The 18,234-nt window shown below is 37.3% G+C and overlaps 1 protein-coding gene across 1 annotated transcript in view; it reads left to right on the forward strand.

The window, feature by feature from the left end:
• LOC148939462 (putative E3 ubiquitin-protein ligase makorin-1) overlaps positions 1 to 12,809 on the forward strand; it is a 281,152-nt gene extending 268,343 nt beyond the window's left edge. The window contains exon 7 of the mRNA XM_089106885.1: positions 12,596 to 12,809. Within this exon, the coding sequence (XP_088963011.1) occupies positions 12,596 to 12,809 (214 nt within the window). The remainder of the gene's footprint in view (positions 1 to 12,595) is intronic.
• The last annotated feature ends 5,425 nt before the right edge of the window (positions 12,810 to 18,234 follow it).

An 18,234-nucleotide genomic window follows, 5' to 3' on the forward strand; every position in this document is an offset into this window, starting at 1 on the left:
AAGTCCAGCTCGGAAAAGTAAAAAAAAATAGCAACCCACACATCCCAAATCATATATTTCAGACAACATATACCTATGAAAGACTAAGAAATCCAACTCAGAAAAGCCCGAAATAGTAATTTACATATCTCAAATCATAATTTTCTGAAAGGACACACCTATGAAAGGCTAAGAAATCTAGCTCAGAAAAGTCAAAAATAGCAAACTAGTCATCCCAAACTATAGGTTTCAGACAACAAACACCTATGAAAGGCTAAGAAATACAGCTCAGAAAAGTCAAAAGTAGCAATCCAGCCATCACAAATCATAGGTTTCAGAGAACACACACCAACGAAAGACTAAGAAATATAGCTTAGAAAAGCCCGAAATAGTAATTTACATATCCCAAATCATAGGTTTCAGACAACACTCACCTATGGACGGCTAAGAAACCTAGCTCAGAAAAGTCAAAAATAGCAAACTAGTCATCCCAAACTATAGGTTTCAGACAACACACACCTATGAAAGGCTAAGAAATTCAACTCAGAAAAGTCAAAAGTAGCAATCCACCCATCCCAAATCATAGGTTTCAGACAACACACACCTATGAAAGACTAAGAAATCCCACTCAGAAAAGCCCGAAATAGTAATTTACATATCCCAAATCATAGGTTTCAGACAACAAACACCTATGAGTGACTAAGAATCCTAGCTCTGAAAAGTCCAAAAAGCAAACTATACCTCCCAAATCATAATTTTCTGAAAGGACACACCTATGAAAGGCTAAGAATCATAGCTCTGAAAAGTTCAAATAGCAAACTACACATCCCAAATCATTAGTTTCAGACAACACACCTATGAACGGATATGAAATCTAGCTCAGAAAAGACAAAAATATAAAACCACTCATCCCAATCATATGTTTCAGTCAACACACACCTATGAAAGGCTAAGAAAGCCAGCTCAGAAAAGTCAGAAATAGCAAAGTACATATCTCAAATCATAGGTTTCAGTCAACACACACCAACGAAAGACTAAGAAACCTAGCTCAGAAAAGTCAAAATAGCAAACTACTCATCCCAAACTAATGGTTTCAGACAACATTCACCTACGAAATACTAGAAAACCTTAGCTCAGAAAAGTCAAAAGTAGCAATCCACCCATCCCAAATCATAATTTTCTGACAACACATACCTATGAAAGGCTAAGAAACCTAGCTCAGAAAAGTCGAAAATAGCAAACCACACATCCCAAATCATAGGTTTCAGACATCACACACCTATGAAAGACTAAGAAATCCAACTCAGAAAAGCCAGAAATACTAATTTACATATCCCAAATCATAAGTTTCAGACAGCATTCACCTACGAAATACTATACCCAAAATCATAAGTTTCAGACAGCATTCACCTACGAAATACTAAGAAACCTTAGCTCAGAAAATTCTGAAATAGCCAACTACTCATCCCAAATTCGAAGTTTCAGACAACAAACACCTATGAGTAACTAAGAATCCTAGCTCAGAAAAGTCCAAAAAGCAAACTACACCTCCCAAATCATAATTTTCTGAAAGGACACACATATGATAGGCTAAGAAATCTAGCTCAGAAAAGTCAAAAATAGCAAATTAACCATCCCAAATCATAGGTTTCAGTCAACACACACCTACGAATGGCTAAAAAATCCAGCTCAGAAAAGTCAAAAAATAGCAATCCACCCATCCCAAATCATAGGTTTCATACAACACACACCTATGAAAGACTAAGAAATCCGGTTATGAAAAGTCGGAAATAGCAAACTGCATATCCCAAATCATAGGTTTCAGACAACACTCACCTAAGAACGTCTAAGAAACCTAGCTCATAAAACACAAAAACAGCAAACTACTCACCCAAAAAGATATTTTTCAATCAAAACACACCTACTAAAGACTATGAAAACAAGCTCAGAAAAGTCTAAAATACAAAACTAAACAGCCCAAAACCTATGTTTCAGACACTACACACCTATGAAAGACTACGAAATCAAGCTCAGAGAAGCCCGAAATAGTAATTTACATATTCCCAAATCATAAGTTTCAGACAGCATTCACCTACGAAATACTAGAAAACCTTAGCTCAGAAAAGCCTGAAATAGCCAACTATACATCCAAAACTCGAAGTTTCAGACAACAAACACCTATGAAAGGCTAAGAAATCCAGCTCAGAAAAGTCGAAAAAGCAAACTACACATCCCAAATCATAGGTTTCAGACACCACACACCTATGAAAGACTAAGAAATCCAACTCAGAAAAGTCAAAAATAGCAAATTAGCCATCCCAAATCATAGGTTTCAGTCAACACACACCTACGAATGGCTAAGAAATTCAGCTCAGAAAAGTAAAAAAAAATAGCAACCCACACATCCCAAATCATAGGTTTCAGACACCACACACCTAAGAAAGACTAAGAAATCCGGTTATGAAAAGTCAGAAATAGCAAAGTACATATCACAAATCATATGTTTCAGACAACACACACCAATGAACGTCTAAGAAACCTAGCTCAGAAAAGTCAAAAATAGCAAACTAGTCATCCCAAACTATAGGTTTCAGACAACAAACACCTATGAAAGGCTAGGAAATCCAGCTCAGAAAAGTCAAAAGTAGCAATCCACCCATCCCAAATCATTGGTTTCAGACAACACACACCTATGAAAGACTAAGAAATCCAGCTCAGAAAAGTCAAAAATGGCAAACTACATATCCCAAATCATCGGTTTCAGTCAACACACACCAACGAAAGACTAAGAAACCTAGCTCAGAAAAAGTCAAAAATAGCAAATTACTCATCCCAAACTATTGGTTTCAGACAACATTCACCTACGAAATACTAGAAAACCTTAGCTCAGAAAAGCCTGAAATAGCAAACTATACATCCAAAATGATAATTTTCTGAAAACGCATGCCTATGAAAGGCTAAGAAATACAGCTCAGACAAGTCGAATATATCAAACTATACCTCCCAAATCATAGGTTTCAGACAAGACACTCCTATGGAAGACTAAGAAATCCAACTCAGAAAAGTCAAAAATAGCAAACTACATATCCCAAATCATAAGTTTCAGTCAACACACACCAACGAAAGGCTAAGAAACCTAGCTCATAAAAGCCTGAAATAGCAAATTACTCATCCCAAACTATTGGTTTCGGACAACATTCACCTAGGAAATACTAGGAAACCTTAGCTCAGAAAAGCCTGAAGTAGCAAACTACACATCCCAAATCATAGGTTTCAGACAACACACATCAACGAAAGACGGGTGCTCGGGGAGAGCCTTTGAGGGTCTGTGGGTCCCTTGAGGGTCGGTGGTCCTTTGGGAGCTCGGGGGACCTTTGGGGACCGGGAGATGAGCTTTGAGGGTCCGGGGATGGTATTTGGGGGTCTGGGTGGGCCTTGGGGGGGCCGGGGAGGGCCTGGGGGGGCCGGGGGGACATTGGGGGCCGGGTGGTGGGCCTTTGGGCCCCCGTTGGTCCTTTGGGAGCTCGTTGGGCCGTTGGGGGGCCCGGGGATGGCATATGGGGGTCTGGGTGGGCCTTTGGGGCGCCGGTGGCCCTTTGGGAGCTTGGGGGGCCTTTGAGTGTCCGGGGGGACAGTTGGGAGCCTGGGGGACATTTGGGGCCTGGGGATGGCCTTTGGGGGTCTGGGTGGGCCTTTGGGGGACCGGTGGAGGGCCTTTGGGAGTTTGGGGGCTTTGAGGACCGGGGGCTTCCTTCGGGGTTGGGGTAGGAGGATTGGAACCCTTTGGGGTTGGGTTAGAGGACCTCACAACACTGTTCAAATGAAACTTGTGTATTATAACGACCACAGAGTTTCACCATTAAATTCTCTTCTAAAATCTCTTCAAAAATCTTCTTTTAAAATGTCTCTATCTGTTTCGCCGAAATAGTTCCATAACCGGTCTAAACGGTTTCGCCCAAATTATCCCTAAACGTAAATTCAGCGTGTTCCTTTGTTATTGGCATCTCTGTGCTAACGCATTTCAAATTAATAGGAAACCTTTTCGCGCGCTAAAACAATTCATCGCTAAGATGCTTCTTGCCTAATTGTTTCCATGGCCTTTGGTTATTAATATCCTTTGGAGTTCGACCAAAAGAGTTGTTTCCGAAGCAAAAACATTAATGACTTGGATCTATTCCTGGAGAAATGTTTCTAGGCGAAAATTTTTAAAGTCTGACAGATGATGTCATTGTTGATTGATCTGTCAAGAAAGGGAAATTAATTTGTTGTTTCTAAGGGGAATTATTGATTCACGATAGGTGAATTGAGGTCGACAGCACAGGTGTTCCAAGGTCGATGTTGTTGTAAGTGCACGCTCTCAGCGAATGTCAAGGTCGATGTTGTTGTTGTTGATACACTTTGATTACGCAATCAAGTTCTTGGAAATTCACTTTCCCCTCGAGTCCCAGATCAATAACATTGTTCCCGTTAGAATTCAATGCGCATGTGCAACCTTCGCCCCGGAGCTATTACACATAGAAAAAACAAATAAATCGACCCTGGAAAAAGAGGCCATTGACCCCATTAACCACGTGTTCTCCCTAGGGAGGCTATGCCCATATTTGGTGCCCCGTCAGCATTCTATGCCCATAAAAGGAGCCCTGACAGTATTCTATGCCCATAAAAGGAGCCCTGACACGAGCTCATGATAGCTCTCTACTTCTATCATTGAAATAATTTTTGTACAGCCCCCTCCTCCTCTATTAAACATAAAGCGTTTTCATTAGTTTTCCTAGTTGCGCTTCTAACTTTCTTCCTTAAGACACCATCAGCGACTTCACAAACTATTTTTCTAAAATTATTCCATCGATCTTCTACATTGTCAAATTTTAAACTCTCCAGTTTAGTAGCCTATTTAACTGTTCCTAGAAAGTTTCTATCAAATTTTTATTTTGAGTCTATCAGCTTCGACAACAAGACAGAGTTTTTTTATGAATCATCTTGACATGCATCATATCATGACTTAAAAAAACAATTCCAACAAGTTTGAATTATGTACTGGAAAACCGGGTACTAGGGTTCGGTGGCACAAGGGCTCAGTTAAATTGGGTTGAGTTGCGCAGGGGCTCAGTTACATGGGGATTCAGTTGCAATGGAACCCCCAATAATGTGCCCCCCCAAGTTGCCCCCCAATAATGTAGAAAAAAATTATTATGTATCCCATCCCCCTTGAATATCCGGATATGGACTCCTCTTGCCCCCCCCTAAAAAAATGCTGGATATTCACCCATGATAAGATGATTGCCTTGAGGGGATGAAGATAACTATAATATACTGTTAACTATTTCAATGGTAGTATTTAATTTGTCATCTTGATTATTCTCACATAAATGAACTCAATTTTCCTGCTGAACTCCTTTACGATTTCCTCATGGAGAATTTGTAATCTGATTTGTACATGGTATCCCCCGCCCCTGCTTGAATAACGTTTTTTTTGTGTAGTTCTCACTTACATTTAACGAATTTTTTATTAAATAAAGTCCCAGCAATTATTTAAATTGTGTGTCTAAAAGTTTTAAATATAAATCCTAAATACCCCCTTACTAAACTGTAAAGCAGTATTTTTTTGAGTGTCGTAAAAAATTGTCCCTCCCCCTTACCCTTAATAATTACCTACCTGTGTGAAACGTACAAATAGCAGTTTAATGGGTATAAATCCTTTTATTAGACAGTGAAAACAATGACCAAATCTCTTGGTATTTCAGTCACATACACAGTGACTGTCGTCAGCAGATGACGAAGAGACCTGTGGTCTTCGAAAATACCTTCCTGTGGGGAACATACACATGCTTGCTAAGGCTCCAAACTAATGTAGTTTTTTTGTTTTTTTAGGTGACTCCAAAAGATAAATTCCGTTTCCTGACTGTATTTTTTGTGTACTGATTGAGCGTCTCCTATACCTTATGTCCAATTCCTAGACCTTGTGTTTGGGAACAACGACAAGAGACATGTGTTTGAAATACAAAATTAATTGTAATTATTTGCAAGAATTTATTTTTGACTAAAAGAATATCCTGTCGAACCACAGGCATAAAAAAGAAAAAATACATAAACCCTCTTTAATTTAATTCTCTATTCATCCACACGTGCAGAATAATCGAATATTGATTATTTACTGTATAAATACAATTTTTACCCCAAGAGTATGTTCTCAGTATTTCTACCTTTTTAACGACGAAAAAAAAACGTCCATTGTTGGGCATGAACCCATGACCCTGCGATTAAAAGTCTTATCAGTTACGTGGTCTATCGTCTTTTCTAGCGAAGCTTAGTCCTTGGTTAGTTAGTTTGACTCCTTTGGTGCATTTCTATATGAAAATAACAGTATTACCTAATGTTTTTCTCCTAAAATCACGAACATAGCCAATGATTATACGTTCAGGATTACTATGCTAGTATCAAACAGTTCGTGGTAACGGACTGTAAGTAAGGAGCAACCCGGCTCAATGGTAACCGAGACTCTATGAAAACGGGATTTTGATACCACTAGATACATCAAACGACCCACTGGTCGGTCCAATAGACACATCAAAAGAATCGTAGTTTTATGCTGATTTTAAACATATAAGTTTCATTGAGTTTAGTCCTACCCATCAAAAGTTACGCGCCTGAGAAAATTTGCCTTGTTTTGGAACAAAGGGGGAAAGACCCCCTAAAAGTTATAGAACCTTAATGAAAATCACACCATAATATTCAGCGTATCGGAAAATCCTACTGTAGAGGTTTCAATTTCCTATCTGTAAAAATGTGGAGTTTAGCATTTTTTTTTGTGAGAATAAAGATCACGGATGCGTGTTTATTTGTTGTTTTTTTTTGTTTTTTTTTTTCCTGGGATGATCGTATCGACCCAGTGGTCCTAAAATATCGTGGGAGGCCTCATTGGAACGGAAATTGAAAGTTTTAGTGCCCTTTTTAAGTGACAAAAAATGGAGGGCAACTAGGCCCCCTCCCACGTTCATATTTTTCCCAAAGTCACCCGATTAAAATTTTGAGATAGCCATTTTGTTCAGCATGGTCGAAAATATGATAACTATGTCTTTTAGGATGACTTAATCCCCCGAAGTCCCTGGGGGGAGGGCTGAAAGTTATGGATTTTACCCAATGTAACATATAGAATTGGTTATTGGGAAGTATACAGACGTTTTCAGGGGTGATTTTTTCTTGTAGGTGGGGGGGGGGGTTGGTTATGTGGGAGGATCTTTCCATGAAGGAAGTTTTCATGGGGGAAGGGACATTGCTATGAAGGGGGCACCGGATTTCCCAGCATTATTTAAAAAAAAGATCAGAAATTTAATAAAAAAAGTTTTTTAACTGAAAGTAAGGAGCAACATCAAAACTTAAAACGAACAGAAAATATTACGTAGCCTATATAATTGGGTTCACCCCCTAGTCAATACCTCGCTCTTTAAGCCAAAGATTTTTTAGTACTTTCATAAGAGCTATTTATTCTCATTAACGTCCTTTGTAATTAAGGGGTAATTTTTAAAAAATTGGAACAAAATTCGAACTTTAGCTCCAAGAGCAGGGGCTTGACTAGGGGGCAAACCCCCTAATATACGTATTAAAAATATATGAATATAGAAGTTCGTTACGTAAGTTAATTCGTAAGTTACGTAAGTTCGCAAGTTACGTATATTTATTACTAATAAAAACGTTCGTAAATAAAATTAAACAAGTTTCGAGAAAGCCATTTAACCAAATAAAAGTAAAATTAATATGCAAATTTCGTTTTAATTATTCATGCACGGTGAGCCAAAATCAAAACCTGACTTAATTCAAAAACGTTCAAAAATTAAATAAATAAAAAATTAAGTGAAAGTAAGGAACGACGTTAAAACTTAAAACGAACAGAAATTATTCCGTATATGAAAAGGGCTGTCCCCTCCTCAACGCCTCGCTCTGTACGCTAAAGTTTTACTTTCTCACAACTCTATTTTTTGAAAGAATAAAAAACTTTAGCCTAAAGAGCGAGGCGTTGAGGAGGGGACAGCCCCTTTCACACGGAATAATTTCTGTTCGTTTTAAGTTTTAACGTCGTTCCTTACTTTCAGTTAAAAAAAAACTTGTTTTATTTATTTAATATCAATTTAGGATTAATGCCGGCCGATATGTGACAGATAATATTAGGTATTAATTTAGTTTATCTGTTAATCAAAACATAGTATTTGTGTAATTTCACCTTGTTGTATTAGTTATTTGACGAAAGCCTTAATCCGTCTTGAATTAGCGGTGTGAAGATTGATGAGTAATTACAGCGCGCAAAACTGTATTTAAAATCGAGTCCTATATCCACTTCTTCCTATTATTTCGGCACTTTGAAAGTTGACATAAATTCATAAAATTATATATTTTCACTGAGTTCAAGTATCCTGAATATTAAGTCATTTTGGCAGAAGCAGTTATTATACTTTTCGTTGGGCTTTTAATTCCTACCTTAGTTTCGTACAATGTAATTCCTTCTTAATTGTATGAAATAAATTATATTTTCAAGGTTAACACTGTCATTATTTTCTCAACGGCTTCTCTATTTTGAAGAAAAAAAAATATACAAAAGTACCTTAATGTTTAAGTTTCCTGCAGCGTTTAAGAATATGATTGTTTTCAAATCATTCATCTTTTGTTTTTCTTTGATTTTTTTGTTTTTACGTTTGCCAATAGACAAAAGCCCACTGATCCAATACTAGAAGGAAATAATGGCCATAAAAAGAAAAAAAGAAACCCGACCAACTCCGGATTTAGGCTCATACGCAGGAGTTTTTATAATCTTGATTATAAAATCAAGACTTTATAAGATCTTGGGATTGATCATAATTTTGTTTATTTGCATTATTCTAATCTGGCATACTTTTTTTTACAGAATGTCTGTACTCATAGCGAACAATTCTTTCAGCTCATGTCCGGGTTGTCGTGTTCGGTCTGAGGTTGTTTTTTCAAGTCGATATTTGGCTGAATCGGCTTCTGTATTTTGAAAAAGAAACACAAAAGTTCCGTAGTGTTTGGGTATTTCAGCGTTTAAGAATATTATTACTTTAAATTCATTTATCTTTTGTCTTTATTTGAATTTTTCTTTACGTTTGTCAGTAGATAAAAGCCTATTCTGGTCGACATTATTTGTATATAAACAAATAATCATTTTTATTGCCTATATAGGGGTAGTAGAAAATGGCAGGGGATTACCCTCAAATCACTAGAACTCCCAGTTTCCAATCGAATGAGCCCCTCCTCACATTTCTATGACTCCTCACCATTGGAGAATCTAATGGTCGTGCTCTAGGACTGGGCGAAATATAAAAAAAATATCAGAGATCAATTCTCAATATGATCCTGCCCTAAAATTAATTTAAAACCGTTTCCATAAATCAAGTTTTTCAAAGCGAGCTCCATTAAGTCAAAGATGAGCAATAATAAAGTCAAATAATCTTCAAATTGTAAAATTACCACAAATCACCATCAATAAATAAATGATGTGTAAATAAAAAATGCTAGAAGAAGAAAACAAAAAAAAAGTCAACTCTGGATTGTGGTTCATACGCAGGACTTTGTTTTCGGGGACATGAGTAATTTTAAATAAAGCAAAAATCAGGCAAATTTTCAAAATGTAGAAAATGGGGGAGAACTTGTATAAATCAAAATTTCATAAGACCATGGGAAGTGATCATAACCATTAGCGTAGGCAGCATCTTGTCTAGGGGGGGGGCAGCCGATTCTGTAATGGAGGGGGGGGCTTATAAATGCTTTCTGAGGTCCTTTGAGTATAGGTCTTTAGAAACTCGTCAATCTATATTTTGCTAGAACTCGGCCTTTCCTTTTCCATCTTCTTGTTTTCCGGCAATACTATGATATAACAAACCCACTATCCTACTTCCAATTTCCAGAAAACATTAACACCATAACAGTGATTTGACACAAATCATATTACGTTTAGATAACAGCTTCTTGTTCTAAGAATTCAATTCAGAAGTTTAAAGTTGGGCAATATTGAATATCAAAATTGGTACAGGGGAGACCAGCCCACGATCAGCACGGCCCCTGTTTAGCCAAAGCAAATAATCTCAACAAAAAAACGTATGGGGACTTTTGGTGGATTATAAAAGCTCTGACAGATGCCAGTGTAGCCTATGTTTTTAAATGTCTGTCCTTGATTAGTACTTTTACCAAACATATTAGATTGGATCGCGTTTTATGGTGATTAAATCTGGAGTTTTGTTCAATTTTTGTCTGAAGGCCTACTCACGCCTAATCATGAATACTAGAAAAGCCATAAACTCGCGCTTTTCTCTTATTATTTGCCTGTATTTTGGCAGCTTCCGCTTCCGTGTCATCTTCACTGGTTTGCTGTTAGCATTTTTTCATCCCGTGGGGTGGCGAATTCCCACATTCGGCCATAATGTCCAGGTTAGGTTCCGAATGCCATACCAAGGTGTCCGAAAGTGGGCTATGCTTGTAAAAGCTGTGTAAACAGCATATATTAAGGTTTAAGGCAAGCTACCCAACACTTCTGTCAGACCAGTAGGTGAACGGAAATTCTATTTTTTCCTGTTAAATTTCATTCAAGATAAAATGCTTAAAGTATAAGAGAGGAGAAAAGAAAGAAAGGCGCTGGGATCCAGAAGAAAAGAAAACAATAGTTTTTTCTGTTTTAGTCGACAATTAGTCAGTCAGATTCTCTGCAAGTTCCATTGGTGTCCCTAGAAGAACGATGAAAGACTACATGAAAAAAGTTGAGAAGCTGAATATCCCTCTACAAAGTTTGGAGTTTCTTCACACCCTGTTGGAACAGATGATAAATGCTTACAGAGGAACAAAAAAAGGCTATAAACTTACTTGAAAACGATAGCTGATATGCATTTCGACTTTACTTCCCTAGAAGCACGTAAACTTGCACACGCTTATGCCATTACTAAGAGAATAAACGTGCCGGATAACAAGTATGCCAAGTTAGCGTAGACAACGGAAGAATTGTAGGTAACGGTTGGTACCGTGGATTTACGGATCGCCTTAAAACTCTATCAGTAAAAACACCCTGAAGGTACAAGCTTATGATGGATAACTGCTTTCAACTGTCACAGTGTAGGAGCTTTCTTTGACAACATCAAGTGAGGCATGGATAAACACATTTTCAGACCATTAGACATTTGGATTGTTGGCGAAATGGGTCTGAAGAACATCCACAAGCCTGGTAAGATCATTGCACAGCGAGGCCAGAAGCAAGTATAGAAGGTCACGTCAGCAGAAAGAGGTCAGCTGACCACGATATGCGTTGGTGTTCATGCATTGGGAACATAGTCCCTTCTCTACTTACTTCCCCCGGGAAACAGTATCCAAAAATTATACTCGAGGGAGCTTTACCAGGAACCACCGTGATCGACTCAAAAAACACTTCTGGCTGGATGACTGCCTCTCATTTTTTGTTTTACTTGCAGTGTTTTATCATTCATTCAAACCCTCCAAACAGTCACCTGTACTTCTAAAAATAGATGACGATATCAGCGGATATATCATTGAATTGCTTGATCTAGCTAAAGATAATGGCCTTGTACTTTTAACTGTCCCTCCCCACTCTACCCACAAACTACAGTCTCTAGAAAGGATAGTCGTTGTGCCCCTTAAGGCCTACCTACTACAACCAAGAAGCCGCAAGTTTTTTGACTGCCCATAAATGTAAAACTATATCAATGTTTAACATTGCTGAGTTGCTGGGGAAAGCATATCCAAAGAATTTTACTCCTGAGAATATAATCAGTGGAATCAGAGCAATTGGGGTCTACCCCACCAACAGAGATGCCTTCAAGAATTATGAGTTTCCCTCGTCATACGTCTCAGGCAGAATCCCTACCACAGTGAGGCACTTATCAGGAAGTCTCTATGCTCAGTGCAAGTCCTGTGCGACATTTAGACACTTTTTTTAAAAACAAAGATCCCGATGATTCGTTACAAGAGGACGTCCATGAAAACACTTTTCCAAAAAGCTCGACACGAAAAATCAACAGAAAACCAATATGAAAAAGTCAGAAGTATTCACTGACACCCCTGCGAAAGAACGCATTACTGCTGGGATAAAAGCTGTATCTGCCAAGAAAGCCCTAGTCCTGGAAAGGCAGAAAGCCAGAGAAGTGAAAAGGCTAAAAAACAAAAGCTATTTTTCTCGTAACAAGAGTAGCAGTTGGAGTGATAATTCTGATGTAAATAAACCTATGTACAGCAAGTCTTTAGACTCGAATGTAGACATTAAAGAAAAGCCCCCTGCCAGCAACTTTCGTTTGGAGCTTAAGAAACTCAAGACTGTTGATTGCTTTCTGTGTAATCTGAAGAGCAAGAAAGGGAATCCTGCTCACTGTATCATTATCAAAAAAGTAGCTACTGAATAACTTAAGGTCCGTTTTCTGAAGGAGACGGGAGTGAAAGACCAAAGCTTCTCTTCAATATCTAGTGTAAATTTGAAGTTCTAGGGGGGGCACCTGCCTCCCTCTTCCCCCCTCCTCCCTACGCCCATGATCACAACTTCGCTTTATTTTATTATTTAATCTGGCAAATTTTTTTAGAGTATGTCTGTTCTCACAGCTAACAATTCTTTCAGGTCATGTCCGGAGTGCCGTGTTCAATCTGACTTTGTTTGTCCAAGTCGATATTGGGTTGAATCAAGAGAAGAAAAGGAGAAGCTAATCGAGGACTATAAACAAGCTCTGAGGTATTATTCTTTTTCTTACCTTAGGACCCGTTGTTCCCGTAACCTGTGCTACTCAAAAAGCTTTTTGCCCCTTCTCTTGCGAGAAAGACCGTGTATTGCATAAAATCATAAATCTAGTGCAAAAAAAACTTCTGTGGAAAGTAGAAAATTAAGTATCCAAGGAACAGTGCTGTGTTAGTCTGTCAGGTACTTGCGTATTATACTGACCCCTCCCAAGAAGTGAAGTTAGGTTAATCATAATGAAATATACCAAAATATGGTGAAAGTATAATACTTTAGTGGCAAAATTATGGAAAATACATAGAATCATAGAATCATTTTAATGAAAAACAGCTGTCATAGACACATTAAAAAAAATGTACTAAAAGGCGCTGTTTTTTACATGAAAACTTTTTTACATAAAGACACTTCTCTACATTTTGTTAAATGCACTTGTAAAAAAAGGAACAAAGGAGTTACTATGTCAGTTTGTGCGGCACGTGACGGGCATAAGTTTGCTTTTGCTTCTGGTATTTGAGTGGACAGACATTTTAGGTGGTAATATTGTCCTATGTATAGGACTAGACAATAAAACTGGCCAAAACTAATCATCAGCTGAAAACGGCGATCGCGAAGGCTTGGTATTTCAAGTGACTTCAGAGCGGAGCTATAATCTACATATTTGTCGAAAAGAATGATCTTTACAGCTTTATGGAAAGCAGGCCGCCCAGAACGCATTATACTAAATACCTAATCAACTCTATATATTAAATATATGTTTAAATCATTGGCTGTCATCTTATGTTCGCCATATTGAATTAGGTACTTTTTATTAATGGAAGGATTGGCGTACGACACACAGTTTCATTAAACATTTCATGAGCTGAGCAATGACATTAGCCCTCTTCGATACCAGTTTATTAATGTAGGGATGCCTCTATTCTTCTAGCTTTTAAAAAATACCTTTTTTGGGGGAACTTTAATAGAAAATGCCTTTTTTGGTACTTTCATTGAAAAACGGCAACTCCCCCAAAGATATTGGAAAAAAAATTTTCCCTCCCTCCCTTATATTTTCGTAACTTAGCGCCACCGCTTTGAATGATACAAAAATAACCAGAGCTAATTAATGGGAATGATACCAAATGATACCAAAAATGATACCTCATTCAGCTTAAAAACAATAATTTTATTTAGCTCTTAAACTAGATTATTTACTGATGTTTCGTTGTAACGTAATCTTACTTTATATAATTGGCTAGTGTAAGTAACACTTAGCCAATCATGTGAGGTCATACAACGAGTAGTTGATGCTTGAACATACCCGGACTACCCGGAGTACTTTTGCGATTGGAGTCAGTTGGTTACCATTTATCACAAGAAACTGTACCCTGATTTGTCTCACGGCTGGGAGATCGAGTAGTAACTTCCAGGAAAGTTTTGTGCATGGGGGAAGAAGGCAGACTATTTTTCATTGGTCCTATGTATTTTGTTGTATTGTATCTTGCTGTAACTCAGTTCTGATTATAGTGTTTTATTTTTAGTATTTCTATTTTTTTTTTTTCGTCTTGATTCATCCTACATAATGTATATAAATAATATACAGTAAGTATAATATACTTTGAAACCTACTTGTAATTTTTTAAAACATCTAATAATAGCATAGCTCTGCTAATTATCGATTTTTTGTATGTATATTGGAATCAATGAATTTAACATTAGATTCTTTAAAATTTAGTGTTTCAAGGGTGAATCCAAGTTTAGTGTTCAAGAGAAATCTGACTTGTCTACCCGTGAAAAAACCGAATGTCGCTTATTTTTATACTTGTTTAAATGTTCTCCAGAGTACTTGCATCTCGGTCCGGCTTTGTATAATGGTTCAGATAGGGAATGATCATACTGAATTATATTTATATACAGTGATCCTACGGCATGAGTAAATTTCCTCACAAAAGAGTATACGCTACAGTTCTTCTTCTTCATTTTTATGTCTGACGTCCGACAAGTTATCAGTTGTATTGTTCTCTGGTTCCAGCTTAAAGTATGAGCCTCAGCACCCTGGACATCTGATTTATTTTGTCTGTAACTTTATTTAAACAACTAGTTTTGTGTTTATACCGCAAAAGCTCATTAAAGAAGTTAGCGATGAAGTAATATCTTTCTGGTGTGGAGCAAAGGTGTCGGCATTGGTCGGGCCTCAATCTCATTTTCTGTGATTCTATTTGTTGCTTATAATCCGTACTTGTATTTGATAATGTACTTGACGATTGTGATAAAGAGGGGATGCATACATACGTCAATGGAAGTCGTTTTTTTTTAGAATGAACAGTTTTAACGTACTCTTCATATTGTACTCAACATGCACGCCCATAAGGGGGGGGGAAGGGGGGGTGCCCACCCCCCGGGCTGAATGATGCTGCCTTATTTTTATATTTTTGGTCTGAGATCTCTATTATATAGCATTAAAAGTGCAAATTAGACGAGGTTTGCCCCCCCCCCTGGAATTCAGCTTATGGTACTCAATAGTCTCTTCTGTAGGGTAAAGAATACTTTTCAGGACGCACTTTCTTTAATATTTCAAAGAAACTAATTACGCTTGGTTAGCGTAATTAGTCAATAAAACTTGTCATATAAAGTCAATAAAATAAAATAAATAAAGTCAATAAAACTTGCTGTGATTTTCAGCTAGTGATATTTGAGAGTGTTCTTGGATTTGCCATTGAGATGGTCCTTCTACTTCCTTTAAAAATATTTTTGTTAGGGAAGCGCTGTTCACCCTAATAGGTCATCTAGTACTTCGCCTTCAGTGCTATCTTGTACATACACCAGCTGTGCCATCTTTCTTTTCGTTGTCAATTATATATTTTTTTTTTTTGAACATCAGTATAGATTCTAAAACTTGAAAATTCTTCAAATGTTCTTGTCAGTAGGTTTTCTAATGGCTCCAAATAATTGACAATTTTTGTCATATCCCAGAATCACGCGGGACAAAATTTCAAATTTTTTACAGGAGCAATTTTTGAGAGCTTTGATATTTCAGTTCTAATCAGGCCTGAATATAATATATGAACTGTTGAATTTGCGTGCAATCATTCTGGTTATTTAATTATCAATAACAACTCTTTTCAGTGTACTACGTCTCTTAAACTCCTTTTAGACTATTAATGCTTCTGCGCCAAGGGCGGATCCATGTTTTTTTTCGGGGGGGGGGGTTCTAATTTTGACTCAGTTTTCGACTAATTTTACTGATTTTTACCTAGGTTTTACTAATTTTCGACTTATTTTCGACTCGGTCAAAAATTTCGGGGGGGGGGGTCAAACCGGGTAACGACCCGGCTTAATAGTAACCGAAACTCTAAAAAACGGAATTTTTATGCCAATAGTTAGGCTATATCAAAAGATTTGGAATTTTACGCTGATTTCAAATATATAAGTTTCATTAAGTTTAGTCTTACCCATCAAAGGTTACGAGTCTGAGAAAATTTGGCTTATTTTCGAAAAAGGGGGGAGGGAATACCCCTTAAACGTAATAGAATCTTAATGAAAATCACACCATCGTATTCAGCATATCAGAGAACTCTACAGTAGAGGTTTCAAGCTTATATTTGCAAAAATGTGGAATTTTGTATTTTTTTTTTGCCAGAAGAAAGATCGCGGATGCGTGTTTATTTGTTTTTTTCTATGTTTTTTTTTTCCAACGATGATCGTATCGACCCAGTGATCCTAGAATATCGGAAGAGGGGTCATTCGAACGAATATTAAAATTTCTAATTCCGTTTTTAAGTGACCAAAATGATTGGAGGGCAACTGGGCCCCCCCCCTCATACCCATTTTCCTCAAAATTATCTGATCCTAATTTTGAGATAGCCATTTTGTTCAGTATAGTTGAAAGATCAAATGATTATGTCTTGAGGTTTAAAATGACACCCCTCCCCCCCACAGTCTGTGGGGAGAGGCCTGTAAGTTGTGACATTTACCCATTGTTTACGTAAAGTATTTGCTATTGGGAATAATACAGGCTTTTTTTGGGGGGGGGGGTGATTGGGGTGGATTCTTATGGGGAATATCTTCCTTGGGGAGGGAAATTTCTGGGGGTTGAATATTCCAGGGGAAATGTTACACTGGGGTATTTGACATAATTATACGAAATTCTTTTTAATTGTCTTACATTCTCTTTGCCAAATTTTGCGTACGGTGATGTTCCGGTGGAATTACCCAGGGGCTTTTTCCGCGCGTTATGTATTTTGGGAATCAATTTCTAATAAAGTGGGCATGTTTCTCGAGTGATCGAAAAACCTATTAAAAACTAAAGTCTTATTCAAATGAATGGATGCTAAGGAGAATTTTTCAGCTGTATTGTCCATAAGTAATTTTACGGAGAAGGGGACTTTCAGCGAGGATGGAACTTCCTGGAGGGAATTTGATGTGGGGGGGGGGTCACTTTATGTTGTATGAAATTTCCACGGAGGATTTTTACGTGAGGAGGAGGAGTATATTTCATAGAGGGTGAGCCAGATTTTTCGGCATTATTTGAAAAACGAACAAATTATTCCATATATGAAGGGTTGACCCCTCCTCAATACCTTACTCTTTACGCTAAAGTTTGACTTTTTGCTAAAGCTGAAACACGGGGGACCGTTTAATTAGAATAGGAAGCTTTTTTAAAAGTGCTAACAGTTTTAGCGTAAAGAGCAAGGTATTGAGGAAGGGGCACCCCTTCATATACGGAATAAATCTGCCAAATATTGACGAAGACCACACTGCCTTTCCATATCAAACAAACACAACTTAAAAACAATAGGGAATTTTTTATTATTTTTTTCCAAGACAGTGCAATTTAAATCGGTGAATATTTCGGCCCTATGCCCAAGGGCCGTCTTCAGCACAACATTAAAGAAAAAATATATATAAAACAAACTTACATTAAAATACGAAGTTTAAAACTAAACATGCTTTTAAAAAACCTTTAAAACAGCCCCAGTATCCTTACTTCAACGAAGTTCAACCAGGACTCTTTTGTTTCTGCAGGATTCTGAAAAAATTTTGTTGATTAATAATATTTGCATGTTTTTTACCTAAACTAATAAAATAAAAAATATCATAGGTCAACTGCTCCCCATAAGCTAGACGTAAATATTGACGGAGACTACACTGCCTTTCCATATCAAACAAACACAATTTAAAAACAATAGGGAAATTTTTTTCAAGACTGTGCAATTTAAATCGGTGGATATTTCGGCCCTATGTCAAAGGACCGTCCTCAGTACAACATTAAAAAAAATTAAGTATATAAAACACTTACATTAAAATACTAAGTTTAAAACTGAAAATGATCTTAAAAAACCTTTATGCCCTTGGACATACGGCCGAAATATTCACCGATTTAAATTGCACTGTCTTGGAAAAAAAAATTTCCCTATTGTTTTTAAGTTGTGTTTGTTTGATATGGAAAGGCAGTGTGGTCTTCGTCAATATTTGCGTCTAGCTTATGGGGAGCAGTTGACCTATGATATTTTTTATTTTATTAGTTTAGGTAAAAAACATGCAAATAT

The sequence above is a fragment of the Artemia sp. Qi Xiang Cuo genome, chromosome 21 (genome assembly GCF_049724085.1).
Source record: "Artemia sp. Qi Xiang Cuo chromosome 21, ASM4972408v1, whole genome shotgun sequence".
Taxonomy (NCBI): domain Eukaryota; kingdom Metazoa; phylum Arthropoda; class Branchiopoda; order Anostraca; family Artemiidae; genus Artemia; species Artemia sp. Qi Xiang Cuo.